The 17,501-nt window shown below is 48.5% G+C and overlaps 1 protein-coding gene across 1 annotated transcript in view; it reads left to right on the forward strand.

Annotated features, from left to right (window-relative positions):
* LOC146073357 (uncharacterized) overlaps positions 1-17,501 on the forward strand; it is a 72,719-nt gene that overhangs the window by 44,500 nt on the left and 10,718 nt on the right. Inside the window, exons 10-13 of the mRNA XM_083180534.1 lie at positions 15,376-15,575; positions 16,048-16,264; positions 16,344-16,489; positions 16,966-17,501. Coding sequence (XP_083036660.1) covers positions 15,376-15,575; positions 16,048-16,264; positions 16,344-16,489; positions 16,966-17,501 — 1,099 coding nt within the window. The remainder of the gene's footprint in view (positions 1-15,375; positions 15,576-16,047; positions 16,265-16,343; positions 16,490-16,965) is intronic.

Genomic DNA, 17,501 nt, shown 5'->3' on the forward strand with positions numbered 1-17,501 from the left:
GCCACATCTTTTTGTCCCGCCATTTGATTGCTGCATAAATTCCTGATGTGTAGCAAAGTACATCTTTCTTCAAATTAGAAGCCTGCAGTTCCTTTGGCATCCAAGAGGGATATCGGGAAGTCTCCCGGGTGGGGCACAGCCTTCTAGTTCAGAATGTTAAACAACTCAATTTTAATGTTTAAAAAGGGGGGTCTTTTTAATCAGACCTGAATGACATTGGACAAAGACAAAACAACATTAAACACAGAGTTCCCACTTATATCAGAATTGATCGTGTGGGGGATAATTACATCACTAGTCGTGAGAAAGCAGTGAAATATCAGCTTTCCTTATTTCCCTGTTGTGCATGAGACAGTGCAGAGTCAAAATTGGGGTCTCTGGGAATGAGAGAACCGATAGTAGTAGTATTAAATAGGTGAAATACAAATCACTATGATTCCTTGCTGTATGCTGCTGGCCGTTGTGTACAGCAAATAGCCGTAGTGAACAACGGGTGAGCGATAACACTCTGGTAGTGAGGTATATAAAGAAGTATTTTTGGTGTGTTTAGGTATGTGGTCCTCAAATGTTCCCAGTTCAGTCCCTGTTGCCAGAAATGGCATTGCAGGGAAAACAACATAGGTTCAAAGGTACACCACTGGGATGCCGTCGCAGGAATAATCAGAAAAGTGGGAAACTTGATTATTTACGGCATAAATACCGACCTTAATAATCATTTCCCCTCTCGTATCGAGGATATCAGACCCTACTGCTTTAAATAGTAATCCACTTAGGTCAGTTCCCATTGCCACAATGTTCCTACCATAATTAATAATCTATCAAATCCACTCCATTCTCTTTCACAACAATATACCCTATTTGGAGATTTAATACTGCCCCGTCACTATCATTTCTTCAACCTTTTATTTACTATTATTTTGTAATATTACCATTACTAGCATTATCATCGTTATTATCTCATTAGCATGATTCATGCTATTTTCATTATAAATCCATCTATAGGTCATTTTTCAATACCATCTCAACTTTGTGCATACAATTAACCAAACTGGCAGTGGCAAGGGCATATGTCATTCTTTCCTACCTGACCCTCTCCATGAGGGAGACAATGCTCTGTTCCTGGCCTTCCCTGGTAATTTAGGATTGCCATCACCTGTGGTGAAACACATATCTTATCAATTACATTACCAGGGATGTCCAGGAGCAGAGCATTTTCTCCCTGAAGGAGAGGGTCAGGTAGGCAAGCATGGTATACGCAGTCACCGATGCTCACAGCAACGGAACGCTGGTGGCAGCAGTGTGGATGGAGGGTGTGGCTGGTACCCGCTGCAGTGCATGGTGTCATAGTGGATACACACTAGCACAGTGTTGCCAACTCAAAAATGAAAAACAAGCAAATGATGACTGAAAGAAAAGCTCAAAACAAGCCCAACCCAATCCTAAAAAGCCCCAAAATAAGCTGTACTGGGCAGCCTGGAGCCAGCAGCAGGAACTGCGATGTCGCTGTGGTGGGAATAGGGCTTTGCCACCCTGCAGCTATTGAAGCTGATAGCGGCAGGGGGTAGAACAGTCAGCACTGTGGACCATTCATACATTTGCCTTGCATATCGTCGTGTGCACACAAGCTCCTTACATGAGGGAGAAGCGGTATCATTGCACATAACATGCGCTGATATCCCCTTCTTCCCCATTGTGCTCAATATGAGATATTGTGAACTTGCGATATTTTACTTGTCGGTACTTATTTCCTAGCACGGCGCCCGCGATTTTGATTGTATCGATCGCGTCGCATGCCAACCAAATCGCATGTAAAATGGTCCCGGAGACCCGATTTTACATTGATTTCAATGTAAAAAGCCCCAAAACCCCAAATTTGTTATTGAAACCCCCCCATATGGTTGAAATGCCCCCCCCATTGTTAACGCCACCCCACTATTGATGCCAACCCGAGGCGTGGCTAGCGTAGCGAGCCCGCGTGGGGCGGCGGTACGCATCAGCTGACCTTTTCATACCTCCACTATCCACGTCGGCGTGGAGTTGATTTTGTAAAGTGTGGCGAGCCCGAAGCGTAGCGAGCCCCGCGAGGGGACGCGCATAACTTCACAGGTATGTGCGTCCCCTCGCCACGCTTCGGGCTCGGTGGCTCGCTACGCTCGCCACACTTTATAAAGTCAACTCCACGCCGACATGGATAGTGGGGGTATGAAAAGGTCGTAGGACGCGTACCGCCACCCCTCGCGGGCTCGCTGCTCCCGCCACGCTTCTTCGGGTTGGCGTCAATAGTGGGGTGGCGTTAACAATGGGGGGGGGGGCATTAACCATAGTTAATACCCATGACAGGGCCCATTTCCCATTGTTTCCTATGTAAAATCGGGTTGATCGCATCGCGGGTGGCCCGCGACTGACGCGATCAACGCGATTTTAACTTAAAAAGTCAATTAACATGGTTCTCTATGAGAAAATCGCGTTGATCGCAGACGCGATCAACGCGATTTTCACTTTTACCGGCTATTAAGCTGGTAATTGACATAAAATCGGGTCCATCGCGTAGATCGCATGCCTTAAGTACCTTAACTTAAGGCATGCGATCAACGCCAACGGGCGCCGTGCTAGGAAACAAGTACCGAAACATCTGAGCACTGGCCGCTGAATATATTTGTGGTCCTTTATACGCACTGAGAAATATTAATAGTAAAGGTGCCCATAGATGGTGCTATAGGCACAGTGCGTTTTGAATGTGATGCAATCTAGTGCTGGAACACCGTTATCATCACTGAACTAGTTCAACACAGGTGACTGCAATTATCAATTAAGAGGGAAGTCCAGAAACAGATAATTTTGTACCTAATGGAATGGGTCATGTTGGAGGGTATGAAAACAATCTAACAACAAGCATCATTGTTAAAAACAGATTGGCCCTACTGAATACACACATAGTACATAGTTCTCACCAATTTTGTCCGTTATCTCTATGCTGAATGACTTACAAAGAAAAACAACACCAAGCCCAAAATAAAACAAGGCCAAAAGAAGCTACGAAAAATAAATATAAGCCCAAAAACAAGCAACCATCAAAAAACATAAGCAACTCAGAAATTTAACAAGCCCAAATCCGCTTGTTATAAGCTGACTTGGAAACTACTATGCAGGGACGGGAGGGGGGGGCTAAGGTAGATGCTAAATTGTAGTGGGCTAAAAGACCTTCCATGCCCAGGGGGAGGAGCAAGGCTGGGGGGTTAGCTCCTTCACTATGCACGCCACCACTGGTTGCCTTTAGTAACCAGGGGGCGAGCGGAGTGTGGGGAGCGTCCATTTGGCACCCTTCTTCCGACCTTGCTCCTCCTCTCTCCACCCCCTCTTTTCCCCTGTGACGTTAGCTCCCAACTTTCATGGAGCCGGAGGCGGGACACAGTTGATGCACGCCGAAATTTCGGGGGAGTGGGCTGATTTTGGGGGAGTGGCCTATACTCAGTTCTTCCACGAGGCCACGCCCCCATTTTGCCGCTATGCGGGCATGCCCAGGGGCAAATTTAGGGGTCAGGCCGCCCCTAGGCACAACATTTTTGGCCGCCCCCCCCCCTATTTTAATGTAATCATTATTAAGGCAAAAGTCCTAACTAGCATTAAATGACTCTTAAAGCACATTATTGCTTTTTTTTTTGGTGCATATATGTTTATGTATATATATGCAGACAATGGACCGGCACTTCCCACAAAGATGGAGATAGAAGCTGCTTGCCTTTGTAAAATACAATAAAAAGCAAGGTTCCCAGATCCCCACAAGGTCACCAGGAATAACACGTCACTGCAGCAATTTGTAGAAGTGTGAAGAAATTTCTACACATTGCTGCAGTGACATGTTGTTCCTGGTGACCTTGCAGGGATCTTGGAACCTTGCTTTTTATGTGTACATATATATATATTTCACTCAAATTTAACTGTAGTCCACCTTTATTATTTTTTTAAGCAGCCTGCACTGCTCACTGTACGGAGGACCCGGAGGGAGGGAGGCCGGCAGTTGGAGGATCTTTATTAGAGGTGTCTCAGTCAGTCTCTCTCACAGTCTCACACTGTGACTGACTGAGCGCAGGGAACTGTGCACTGCTTAGCTCATCTGCTGTACCCGCCCATTGGCTACACAGCAGCCAATAGGCTGCGTGTATAGGGTAGCCAATGGGCGCAGGCGGCAGTGAGCCTGAGCCAAAAGCCAGATGCGCAGGAGGACCACCGGTGATGTAATGTGCATGGCAGAGCGGGTGGATAGCGGACTCCCAACAGCCCCCCCTCGCCGTGGGACACTGCCTGCTGCGGGAGGGACGTGGGAATGTCCCCGAAAACCAGGACATTCCCGCGGTTTTCGGGACTGTTGGGAGGTATGCGTTAGGATACCCTCCAACTGTACCGTTTTAGTCGGTACGGTACCGTTTTTTAATGGCCTGTACCGGCTAAAACCCCCTGTACCGATTGTACCGTTGTTTTTTTTTTAAGCCATAGCACTTTACATGCACGGCACGCTTCCTCCCCGAGGTGACCAAGGGGACTCTGGGACATGTAGTTTTCTACATGGCCGGCTGCTTCCTGTGTAGCTTGAGGGGTAGCCGACTGACAGGACTACAAATCCCGAGGTGCACCTCCGGAGGGGAGCGCAGCAGTGCAATCACAAAACACCTGTATACTGGCAGCTGTACAACTGTGAGGGAGAGGACCAGCACCGGGAGCAGGGCTGCTAAGGTAAAACCCAATATTACACTTACAGTATATATATTCACAAGCCCCATTGCCACCAGTCCACTGTGTTCATCTCTATATATAGTTTACCACACACACGGCGTACCACAATGCCCAGCATAACCCTAAAACTCCCTGCTGCAATTGTAAAATCCTGTATCTGTGTTACAAGGAAACAGATGCACGGCAAGGCCATGTATCATAGCTGGACCGTGTCACAGTGACCTGACGTGTTGCTCTGACCCTCTAAACAACAGATCAAGTACTAACCTCAACTGTGCCATAACATTGAAAGTATAGGAAATGTTGCATAACCACGCCCCCTTCCTGTGGCCACACCCCCATTCTGAGTCGTACCCCTTTTTGCCCTTCAGATGTTGGGAGGTATGCGGGTTAGGAGGTCCTTTAGTCCACTACAATTAGACCTAACTATGCATGCTAATTCCTGTATGTAGCCCTGCTCTTGGTCTCCCCCTGCTGGCCCACTGTGGACACACACACACGTCACAGTTACAGGAAATCACCACAGTATACTCCGGCAACGTCACTGCACAGGAGGATCATGGGGTATCAGCGCCGCAATCCCTGCTGCAGCTGCAGAGTCATGTCCCGGTGACGTCAGCAGCAGCTCTGAGTCTGCCAGTCGCGGTGATCGGACAAAGCAGCGTTCACGTGTCTCCGCCCAGTCCTCGTCCCTCTTCCTGGTCTCCCCGCCCATTCTCCTCCCCTGTGCCGCATGATCCCGCCCCTTCCCTTGTGCCGCGTGTTCCCGCCCATTCCCTTCCCTTGTGCCGCGTGTTCCCGCCCATTCCCTTTCCTTGTGCCGCGTGTTCCCGCCCATTCTCTTACCTTGTGCCGCGTGTTCCCGCCCAGTCTCCTCCCCTGTGCCGCGTGTTCCCGCCCAGTCTCCTCCCCTGTGCCGCGTGTCCCCTGCCCCGGCTGTATTACCTCACAGATCTGGGGACGGGACGGAGCCGGGTGAAAGAAGCGGCGGGATCACGGGCAGCGCGGCGGGGAGGTAGTGAGGTGAGTCCCGCTGTGTGTGTGTGGGGACCCTGGTGCTGGGCACCGTGTAATGTGTACTGAGGGTGGGAGGAGACAGGACACGGGGGCGGGTAATAGCCCAATATCTGCCCCCAGACACAGCCAGCACTGTAAGTAATAACACAGGCGCCTCATAGTGCAGTGAGCACAGACTGGCAGCGTGAGGTGAAACCACTGGAATGTTCCATCCATTGATAACTCCATCAGGAGGTCACTGCCTCGTTCCCCATAGGCCCATATTGTTCCCCATATAATGGCTCTGCCAATCTCTGCTCTGGGTCATTAGGGTATTATAGGGGCTCAGGAGATGATGTCTGAATTAGGGAAACCTTCATGTCGCAATGGGGATGCGGCACTCAGGTGTCCAATAAGCACACAGTAGGCAGGTGACGTGCACTTAGTGTATAATATGTAAGATGTGCGCACACAGCAGCTCGCTCAGTAACACCTATATGACGGTTCCTCCTCCCATCACTAATAAGCACACAGTAGGCAGGTGACGTGCACTTAAGGTGCCCATACACGTTACAATTATTGTATACAATATTGTATACAATATCGCATCTCATCCGATCTGGGTTTTGCGATGACATCAGATGAGATGAGATCTAGTACAAAAAGTATGTGCAGCACGTATTTTTTGTACTAGATCTCATCTCATCTGATGTCATCGCAAAACCGAGATCGGATGAGATGCGATATTGTATACAATATTGTATACAATAATTGTAACGTGTATGGGCACCTTTAGTGTATAATATGTAAGATGTGCGCACACAGCAGCTCGCTCAGTAACATACCTATATGACGGTTCCTCCTCCCATGACCAATAAGCACACAGTAGGCAGGTGATGTGCACTTAGTATATAATATGTAAGATGTGCGCACACAGCAGCTCACTCAGTAACCCCTATATGGCGGTTCCTCCTCCCATCACCAATAAGCACACAGTAGGCAGGTGTTGTGCACTTAGTGTATAATATGTAAGATGTGCGCACACAGCAGCTCGCTCAGTAACACCTATATGACGGTTCCTCCTCCCATCACCAATAAGCACACAGTAGGCAGGTGTTGTGCACTTAGTGTATAATATGTAAGATGTGCGCACACAGCAGCTCGCTCAGTAACATACCTATATGACGGTTCCTCCTCCCATGACCAATAAGCACACAGTAGGCAGGTGATGTGCACTTAGTGTATAATATGTAAGATGTGCGCACACAGCAGCTCGCTCAGTAACACCTATGTGACGGTTCCTCCTCCCATCACCAATAAGCACACAGTGGGCAGGTGACGTGCACTTAGTGTATAATATGTAAGATGTGCGCACACAGCAGCTCACTCTGTAACCCCTATATGACGGTTCCTCCTCCCATCACCAATAAGCACACAGTAGGCAGGTTACGTGCACTTAGTGTATAATATGTAAGATGTGCGCACACAGCAGTTCGCTCAGTAACACCTATATGACGTTTCCTCCTCCCATCACCAATAAGCACACAGTAGGCAGGTGACCTACAGTTAGTGTATAATATGTAAGATGTGCGCACACAGCAGCTCGCTCAGTAACACCTATATGACGTTTCCTCCTCCCATCACCAATAAGCACACAGTAGGCAGGTGACCTACAGTTAGTGTATAATATGTAAGATGTGCGCACACAGCAGCTCGCTCAGTAACACCTATATGACGGTTCCTCCTCCCATCACCAATAAGCGCACAGTAGGCAGGTGACGTACACTTAGTGTATAATATGTAAGATGTGCGCACACAGCAGCTTGCTCAGTAACATATCTATATGACGGTTCCTCCTCCCATCACCAATAAGCACACAGTAGGCAGGTGACGTGCACTTAGTGTGTAATATGTAAGATGTGCGCACATAGCAGCTCGCTCAGTAACATACCTATATGACAGTTCCTCCTCCCATCACCAATAAGCGCACAGTAGGCAGGTGACGTACACTTAGTGTATAATATGTAAGATGTGCGCACACAGCAGCTCGCTCAGTAACACCTATATGACGGATCCTCCTCCCATCACCAATAAGCACACAGTAGGCAGGTGACGTACACTTAGTGTATAATATGTAAGATGTGCGCACACAGCAGCTTGCTCAGTAACATATCTATATGACGGTTCCTCCTCCCATCACCAATAAGCGCACAGTAGGCAGGTGACGTACACTTAGTGTATAATATGTAAGATGTGCGCACACAGCAGCTCGCTCAGTAACATATCTATATGACGGTTCCTCCTCCCATCACCAATAAGCACACAGTAGGCAGGTGACGTACACTTAGTGTATAATATGTAAGATGTGCGCACACAGCAGCTCGCTCAGTAACGCCTATATGACGGTTCCTCCTCCCATCACCAATAAGCACACAGTAGGCAGGTGACGTACACTTAGTGTATAATATGTAAGATGTGCGCACACAGCAGCTCACTCTGTAACCCCTATATGACGTTCCTCCTCCCATCACCAATAAGCACACAGTAGGCAGGTTACGTGCACTTAGTGTATAATATGTAAGATGTGCGCACACAGCAGTTCGCTCAGTAACACCTTTATGACGTTTCCTCCTCCCATCACCAATAAGCACACAGTAGGCAGGTGACCTACAGTTAGTGTATAATATGTAAGATGTGCGCACACAGCAGCTCGCTCAGTAACACCTATATGACGTTTCCTCCTCCCATCACCAATAAGCACACAGTAGGCAGGTGACCTACAGTTAGTGTATAATATGTAAGATGTGCGCACACAGCAGCTCGCTCAGTAACACCTATATGACGGTTCCTCCTCCCATCACCAATAAGCGCACAGTAGGCAGGTGACGTACACTTAGTGTATAATATGTAAGATGTGCGCACACAGCAGCTTGCTCAGTAACATATCTATATGACAGTTCCTCCTCCCATCACCAATAAGCGCACAGTAGGCAGGTGACGTACACTTAGTGTATAATATGTAAGATGTGCGCACACAGCAGCTCGCTCAGTAACACCTATATGACGGTTCCTCCTCCCATCACCAATAAGCACACAGTAGGCAGGTGACCTACAGTTAGTGTATAATATGTAAGATGTGCGCACACAGCAGCTCGCTCAGTAACACCTATATGACGGTTCCTCCTCCCATCACCAATAAGCGCACAGTAGGCAGGTGACGTACACTTAGTGTATAATATGTAAGATGTGCGCACACAGCAGCTCGCTCAGTAACATATCTATATGACGGTTCCTCCTCCCATCACCAATAAGCACACAGTAGGCAGGTGACGTACACTTAGTGTATAATATGTAAGATGTGCGCACACAGCAGCTCGCTCAGTAACGCCTATATGACGGTTCCTCCTCCCATCACCAATAAGCACACAGTAGGCAGGTGACGTACACTTAGTGTATAATATGTAAGATGTGCACACACAGCAGCTCGCTCAGTAACACCTATATGACGGTTCCTCCTCCCATCACTAATAAGCACACAGTAGGCAGGTGACGTACACTTAGTGTATAATATGAAAGATGTGCGCGAACAGCAGCTCGCTCAGTAACACCTATATGACGGTTCCTCCTCCCATCACCAATAAGCACACAGTAGGCAGGTGACGTGCACTTAGTGTATAATATGTAAGATGTGCGCACACAGCAGCTCACTCAGTAACATACCTATATGACGGTTCCTCTTGTCACCAATAAGCACACAGTAGGCAGGTGACGTACACTTAGGGGGTTATTTTAGTTCACTCACAAAGGCACAATCACATAATACAGGTATGTCAAGCCCGCGGGCCGCATGCGGCTCTGGCCACCTTCTTTTGCGGCCCACAAGTTGATGGGCTGGCTGCTGATGCTGATAGTGACAAGCAGCGCTCCTGTGCCTGGTGCCATGGATCACACAGTTGCCAGGTGCTCGTAGCTCAGCAGCAGCAACAAGTAACACTCACACTGCAGGCACCTGCGAAAAGCACTGCTGGGAACGGGCTTTGCATGGGTGATGTCACGACGCACCAGCGCACAGGCTTAGGGTGCTTTCATCAGGTGCTAAAGGAGCGTGGAGGCGGGCAGTCGGAGCGATGGAGGTGGGAAGGCATATTTGTGGCAGAGGCAAGGCAGAGTGGCAGCAGCGGCTGAGGGCAGAGGGCATAAAAGTAAGACTGATGTGCTAAATGCAGTTATGGTAGGGTTGGGCGGTCGGGTGGGGGGTTGGAACAGGTTCTGCTGATCCCACTGGGATGTTTTGTCAGAAAAGTAAAAAAAAAAGGTAACACTGTGACCCTCCGTGTAAGGTTGGTGTGCATAGCTTTCTTTTGTGGTCAAACTCATGGTCCTCCAGCTGTTGTGGAAGTACACGTCATATAGGGAAGCCAATCCCGGGATTGGCTTTCCTAATAAAAAAACCGCCCTGGCCGCCCCGCATTTACTTACTTTTGCGGCCAGGTTGCTGGGTGGGTGGGCAGCTTCATACTGTCGGGACCCGGGTTGCTGCTTGCTGGCTAGGTGGGCAGGCGCGAGTGCGCCTTCATACTGCTGTGGGGGAGCGGGACTGAGGAGTTGCTTGCTACCTTGCTGTGGGCGGGCGTGATCTCTGCCTACCTGCCTGCGCAGCGTGACCTCTGAAGTCACGCTGAGAGGTCAAGCTGCGCAGTGATCTCCGGGTATGGGAGAAGCCGGGCAGCTTCTGAGCGTGTGCCCAGACGCTGCCCGGCATTAGACTGCGCATGCGCAGTCTAATCCCGAAATCCCAGGATTGGAAACTCCAATCCCAGGATTGAAATCCCGGTGTTTTGGGGGCCAAATCCCTGGATCCCGCCGATCCTGGGGTTGGCCACCCTAACCTCATAGCATGCCCTGCCACAGATTTTATATAATGGATTGCTAAAACTGTGGCAGGGCATGCTGGGAAATGTACTTCCACAGCAGTTGGAGGGCCATGAGTTTGACACCACTTGTAATTTATGGTGTGTTAGGTGTCAGCTGAAATTCCCTGTGTCAGAATAGCCCTTATTCTAGTTCAGAGGCAAATTCCTTCTTAGATGAACTAAACCATGTGCACTGCAGGTGGGGCAGATGTAACATGTGCAGAGATAGTTAGATTTGGGTGAGTTATTTTGTTTCTGTGCAGGGTAAATACTGGCTGATTTATTTCTACACTGCAATATAGATCTCACTTTGAAGTAAAACCCCACCCAAATCTGATTCTCTCTGCACAAGTTACATCTGCCCCGCCTGCTGTGCACATGGTTTTGTCCATCTAAGAAGGATTTTGTCAGAAAGAGTGAACTAAAATAATCCCCAATGTGATTTTCAGGGCTCATTCCCTGTGTCAGAATGTGAATTACAGCTCATTCCCTTTGTCAGAATGTGAATTTCGGGCCATTCCCTGTGTCAGAATGTGAATTTCGGGCTCATTCCCTGTGTCAGAATGTGAATTTCGGGCTCATTCCCTGTGTCAGAATGTGAATTTCGGGCTCATTCCCTGTGTCAGAATGTGAATTTCGGGCTCATTCCCTGTGTCAGAATGTGAATTTCGGGCCCATTCCCTTTGTCAGAATGTGAATTTCGGGCCCATTCCCTGTGTCAGAATGTGAATTTCGGGCCCATTCCCTGTGTCAGAATGTGAATTTCGGGCCCATTACCTGTGTCAGAATGTGAATTTCGGGCCCATTCCCTGTGTCAGAATGTGAATTTCGGGCTCATTCCCTGTGTCAGAATGTGAATTTCGCGCTCATTCCCTGTGTCAGAATGTGAATTTCGGGCTCATTCCATGTTTCAGAATGTGAATTTCGGGCTCATTCCCTGTGTCAGAATGTGAATTTCGGGCTCATTCCCTGTGTCAGAATGTGAATTTCGGGCTCATTCCCTGTGTCAGAATGTGAATTTCGGGCTCATTCCCTGAGTCAGAATGTGAATTTCTGGCTCATCCCCTTTGTCAGAATGTGAATTTCGGGCACATTCCCTGTGTCAGAATGTGAATTTCGGGCACATTCCCTGTGTCAGAATGTGAATTTCGGGCACATTCCCTGTGTGAGAATGTGAATTTCGGGCACATTCCCTGTGTCAGAATGTGAATTTCGGGCTCATTCCCTGTGTCAGAATGTGATATTCGGGCTCATCCCCTGTGTCAGAATTTGAAGGTTAAATAGACACTGATATATAATATGATATAGAGGACGCGACTGTACAGTGCTGACAGTGGGTATTTATTTCCAGCTTTTGCTTGTGGTAGCGACCATGGCGGTTTTTTTTCTTGTGGCCCACACAAGACTTAGACCTTGATTATTTGGCCCAGTTGGAACTTTGAGTTTGACATGCTCTAATGGGCAAAACCATGTGCACTGCAGGGGGCAGATGTAACATGTGCAGAGAGATTTAGATTTGGGTGTTCTATTGTTTCTGTGCAGGGATAATACTGACTGCTTCATTTTTACACTGCAATATAGATCTCACTTTGAAGATAAACCCCACCCAAATCTAATTCTCTCTCATGTTATATCTGCCCCACCTGTAGTGCACATGGTTTCTCCTACCAGCAGCAGGGAACACTGCAGTAATCATGTGTGGGATAGAGTGGGTGCATTGGAGGAGTCGGCACTTTAAGTGAAAATTTGTCTGTGGCTGACTCCTCCCCCCTCTATCCCCACCCAGACCCCAGTCTTAGAAAAAGTGCCCGGAGGAGTCGGTCTCCTGGGCAATGTCTCCTCAGGGAGATTAGGTTTTACTTTATTATTTTCTTTTAATTTCTGCCTATTTTTACTCAGTGACACAGGCAGCACCTGGCTACAGGTCTGCCTGCTACGAGGGAGCTCTGGAGGGGTCTGGTTGACACTGCCCGCAGTGATCCTCCAGTACCCAGCCTCCGGAGCACCGGCTCCGGGTACTCACCGCAGCTGCTTGCGGCTTGCGTTACGGGTCCACGGCTATCCCCCGCCCCCCGCTGAAGCTCCAGGGCGGTGAGTAAGGCACTGTGCGCCATGTAAGGGGGCGGCCAGAGTAGCGCGCTGGCCAGGCAGAACATGCCGCAGCACATGGCTTTGGAGGTATATGGCTTGTGGGAGGTCCTCTATCCACACGGACGCCATTGCTGTCGGCGGGATCCAGGTAGCGGTGCGTCTGCAAAACTAAGTCTGCAGGCCTGGTTTACTAGTTTCTGTACAGACTTCAAAGCACTACCTTCCTACACTACAGGGGCACTGTAAGTTGCGGAGGGTCTTTTACACACACACATTGGGAGGGTTGTGGCTCCTCTCTACCAGGGCTTGACAATTTTTTTTTTAAATCTAGTAGCCAGCATGAAAGTAGGTGCCAGACAAACTAATAATAGGGGCAGTGCGCGCCGAAGGCATGGACATTTTTTTACAATGCAATGCCTATTACACATGTCACACACCTATTACATGTTATTCCACATGCCATAATGCCCATGACACGTTATGCCACAGACTGTAATGCCCATTACACATCCTACAAAACACCGGCATACCCATTACATATAATACCACATGCTGTAACGCTTATTACATATAATGTCATATAAATGCCACTTACCTACATGCTCATTGCTATAGGTTGTATGCTTGATGCCAGGGGTAACATTCCCTTTTGCCAAGGGGTAACATGCCCTTTTCCTCGGGGTTGCATGCTGGAATCCGGGCTTGTCCAGCAGCAAGAAGCGGTGGCGGCTCAGCGCACGGTGCCCCGGAGAGCAGAGGTGCGGAAGTGGGGCCGGGGGGAAAGACCCCTGTTAGCGATAGTAGCGCTGTCTCCCTCACTGATCCACACGGTGGGAGAGTCAGGAGGCGCATCGGCTCCGCGGGGACTCGGTGCCTGGAGCAGGATGACGCACTGCAGGGAAGGAAGGTCTCAGCCTCAGGCCGCCCTGCAGTGATTGGATGAGGCAGCGGTGGCGCTGGGGACTTTGATTGGCTGCTGCAGGACCAAGTATTTTAAAAATGTGTTCTGCTGCTGCGAATACGGGGAGGGGGTCAGGAACCGTGCTGCCGCTGGCCTGACAGGACGGGGAGACGGGTGGTCCGGCTGCCGATGACAAGATTCTGCTTCCTCCCTCCCTGCTAAAAATCTGGTCGCCGTGGCGACCTGGCGCCTGGTATTTGTCGAGCCCTGCTATAGACACCCAGGCCCTAAGGCTGCGATCTGTACCTTTCAGGGTTATTGTGTGTCCTCAATCTCTGTGTGGTGTGTATATGTGTATGTCCTAAGTATTATTTATATATATATATATATATATATATATATATATATATATGTGTGTATATATATGCATTGTAGGGGCTCTGCACACACTAAATTAACTAATATTAATAAATAGTGGCGATTTAGTTCATGAATTGATCAATGCATTTAAGCCTGCAGCCCCCTTCACGGGACCCCACTTTTCTGCAGGTCCTAACACTATCACTCAAAATGGTTACAATACACATAGCTATGACATTAATGTTTGATTCCAGGCATGCTAACTGGTCTAAAGCTCACTGGGGTCCCGTGAGGGGGCTGCAGGCTTAAATGCATTGATCAATTCAGGAACTAAATCTCCACTATTTATTAATATCAGTTAATTTAGTGTGTGCAGAGCCCCTACAATGTCTGTTTAAACAATGTGGTCACAAGCCATAGGGCACCCCAAAACTAGGAAAGGTGAGTGCCGATGTTTAGTGTGTGTGTGTGTGTATATATATATATCCATATCCTTGTACAATCATGGCTGGAAAGGCTACTTCTTCCAATTCTGCTGTAAAGTTGTACTCCTGTAAAAACTGCAAAGGGCAATACACCCAGCAGCATATGAAGGGTGTTTCCCTCTGTGAGTCCTGTTGGGATGCGGTCATCTATTAGAATAAACTTAGGTCTACAGTCATTAGGTCGACCCCACTAGGTCGACTGGCAGGAAGGTCGACCTGACTTAAGGTCGACATGGGCCAAGGTCGACATGACTTAAGGTCGAACTTGCATAAAGGTCGACATGAGGAAGGTCGACTGGTCATAAGGTCGACATGGGTTTTTCACTGTTTTTTGAGCCGACATGTGCCGACAGGCAGTATTTCATGCCCTACCATCCACTAGGGCGTGGTGGGAGAATAAAATAGTGTGCCGAGCGCAGCGAGGCACCGTGCCCGAAGCATTGCGAGCGAAGCGAGCGATGCGAGGGTCCGATTCTCATTGCCAACTGTGTCCATGTCGACTGTGCCGACATTCGGATAAAAAAACAGTGAAAAACCCCTGTCGACCTTATGACCAGTCGACCTTCCTCATGTCGACCTTTATGCAAATTCGACCTTAAGTCATGTAGTCCTTGGCCCATGTCGACCTTAAGTCAGGTCGACCTTCCTGCCAGTCGACCTAGTGGGGTCGACCTAATGACTGTAGACCTAAGTTCATTCTGACAGATGTCCCGATTCCGTCCTGTTAGGCACCTGTGGATCCATTTCAGAATGTTCTGGCTAATTTAACTGCTGAGTTGGTAGCTTCTAGAAAGGATAGGGATCTGTTGCAGTATCCGCTCACAAAACTGGCATCCTCTGAGCCAGTTTGGGCTAAAACTCATTAAATCTGTGAATTCCCTGTCTCACTCCTTGGCAGGTACATCTCACAAAAAGCCTCCTTCTCCAGTCTCAACTAAAAGGAAGGCATTGGCTTCTTTATATATTCCTCAGCATTCAGATGATGATGACTTTGAGGATTTAGAAGAGGGAGAGTTTGTCACAGCCCAGGTTCATGATCCCCCACAGGAGGATTTAGATGAAAAGGATGCTCAGGGCGTAGATGGTTTAATTAGAGCCGTTAGAACTACTCTAAATTTAGAGGAGACAAAAGCCCCTCCTCAGGTTTCTATCTTTGGCCGTACTCAGAAGAAACCTTTGTATTTACCAGATTATATTGAACTGGACAACCCGCTGTTAACTATTTGGAAAGTTCCTGATAAAAAATTTCAGATTTCATCCCGTATTAGGACTTTATATCCATTTTTTCCAGAATCCAGAGAAAAGTGGGAATCTCCGCCTACCCCAGATGTTTCTCTGTCTAGGCTTACTAGGAAAACTACCCTCCCTGTCCCAAGGGCGGTCTCTCTTAAAGAGGCTCCAGATCGCCATCTGGATACTACCTTAAACACCATTTACACCACAGCTGGGGTTTTGTAGAGACCTGCACTAGCTTCTGCTTGGGTGGCTCGGGCCATGGAGGTGTGGGCTACACAGCTTATCTCAGGCCTAGAACAAGATACACCTAGGGACGAGCTGTTACCCTTGGCAGAGTTCATCAAGGAAGCATCCACCTATATTAGAGAGGCGTCTTCTGACGTCTCAGGGAGCCAGAGTCTCTGCCTCAGCTGTTGTGGCCAGACGCACAGTATGGTTGAGATCTTGGCAAGCAGAAGTGGAGATCAAGAAGGCGGTTGAGGCTCTTCCAATTACAGGTGAAATGTTATTCAGCTCGGAGCTGGATAAGCTCATATCTCAGGCCACAGGTGGTAAATCTGCATTTTTACCATCTTCAGCCCCGGCCCATAAACGACAGTTTATGGCGTCTTTCTTTCATGGCTCATCCAGTTTTCGAGGCAGATCCAGAGGAGGATTTTCATCCTTCAGGGGCCGTAGAGGTAGAGGTGCAAGAGTGGCCACAGCCACTACTGCCACTGTCCGTAGACAGGATCCCAAGCCCACTGACGAGCCAGTGGCATTACGGTCTCGCCACGGTGGGCGCGCGTCTACTGCTTTTTTGCCGAGATATGGAAAGCTCACTGCAGAGATGCGTGGGTATTAGACATAATTTCGCAGGGATACAAACTGCAGTTCGCGTCTCTTCCCCCATCAAGATATTTTCCAATAGGTCTTCCAAAACTCAACAAAGCAAAACAGGCCCTTTGTGGATCAATTCAGGGCCTCTTAGATTCAAAGGTAGTTGTCCCAGTTCCTACACACCAGCGGCGCAGAGGATTCTACTACAGCGTTTTTGTAGTGCCCAAGCCGGACGGCTCGGTGGGCCCAATTTTGAATCTAAAAGACCTTTTGTTATCAGAGATTCAAGATGGAATCAATCCGGTCTGTGGTAGCGTCTCTAGAAAAGGGAGAGTTTTTAATGTTATTAGACATAAAAGACTCATACCTACACGTCCCCATAATGGAATAGCACCAGAGTTTCTTGAGGTTCGCAATAAACGATTGCCACTAGCAATTCAGGGCTCTGACATTTGGCCTGTCATCGGCTCACAGAGTCTTTACCAAAATAATGGCTTGCATGATTGCCGCGCTCAGTCTCCAAGGTATCACGATCATCCAGTATTTGGATGACTTGCTTATCAAAGCTCCAAGTCAGGAGAAACTGATGGAGGATGCCCTTGTCACATGCAATTTCTTGACAAATCATGGTTGGATCCTCAACTTCAAAAAGTCACACTTGACCCCGTCGAGGAGACTGAAATTCCTAGGACTCATTTTAGATACAGAAAACGAGACCATCTCACTTCCCATGGAAAAGATCAGGGCAATACAAAAGATGGTTCGCCAGGTCTTGTCTACTCGCAGAGTATCAGCACCCGTCTGCACTCGCTTACTAGGGATGATGGTAGCTTCATTCGAGGCTCTACCATATGGTCGTTTTCATACCAGGACCTTCCAGGGAAATCTCCTGTCCCAATGGTCAGGCTCCCATTTACAAATCCACAAGAGGTTTCTCTTGTGCCGGGAAGCACGACTGTCCCTGAATTG

This window comes from Crinia signifera, chromosome 4 (genome assembly GCF_055691185.1).
Source record: "Crinia signifera chromosome 4, ASM5569118v1, whole genome shotgun sequence".
Classification (NCBI taxonomy): domain Eukaryota; kingdom Metazoa; phylum Chordata; class Amphibia; order Anura; family Myobatrachidae; genus Crinia; species Crinia signifera.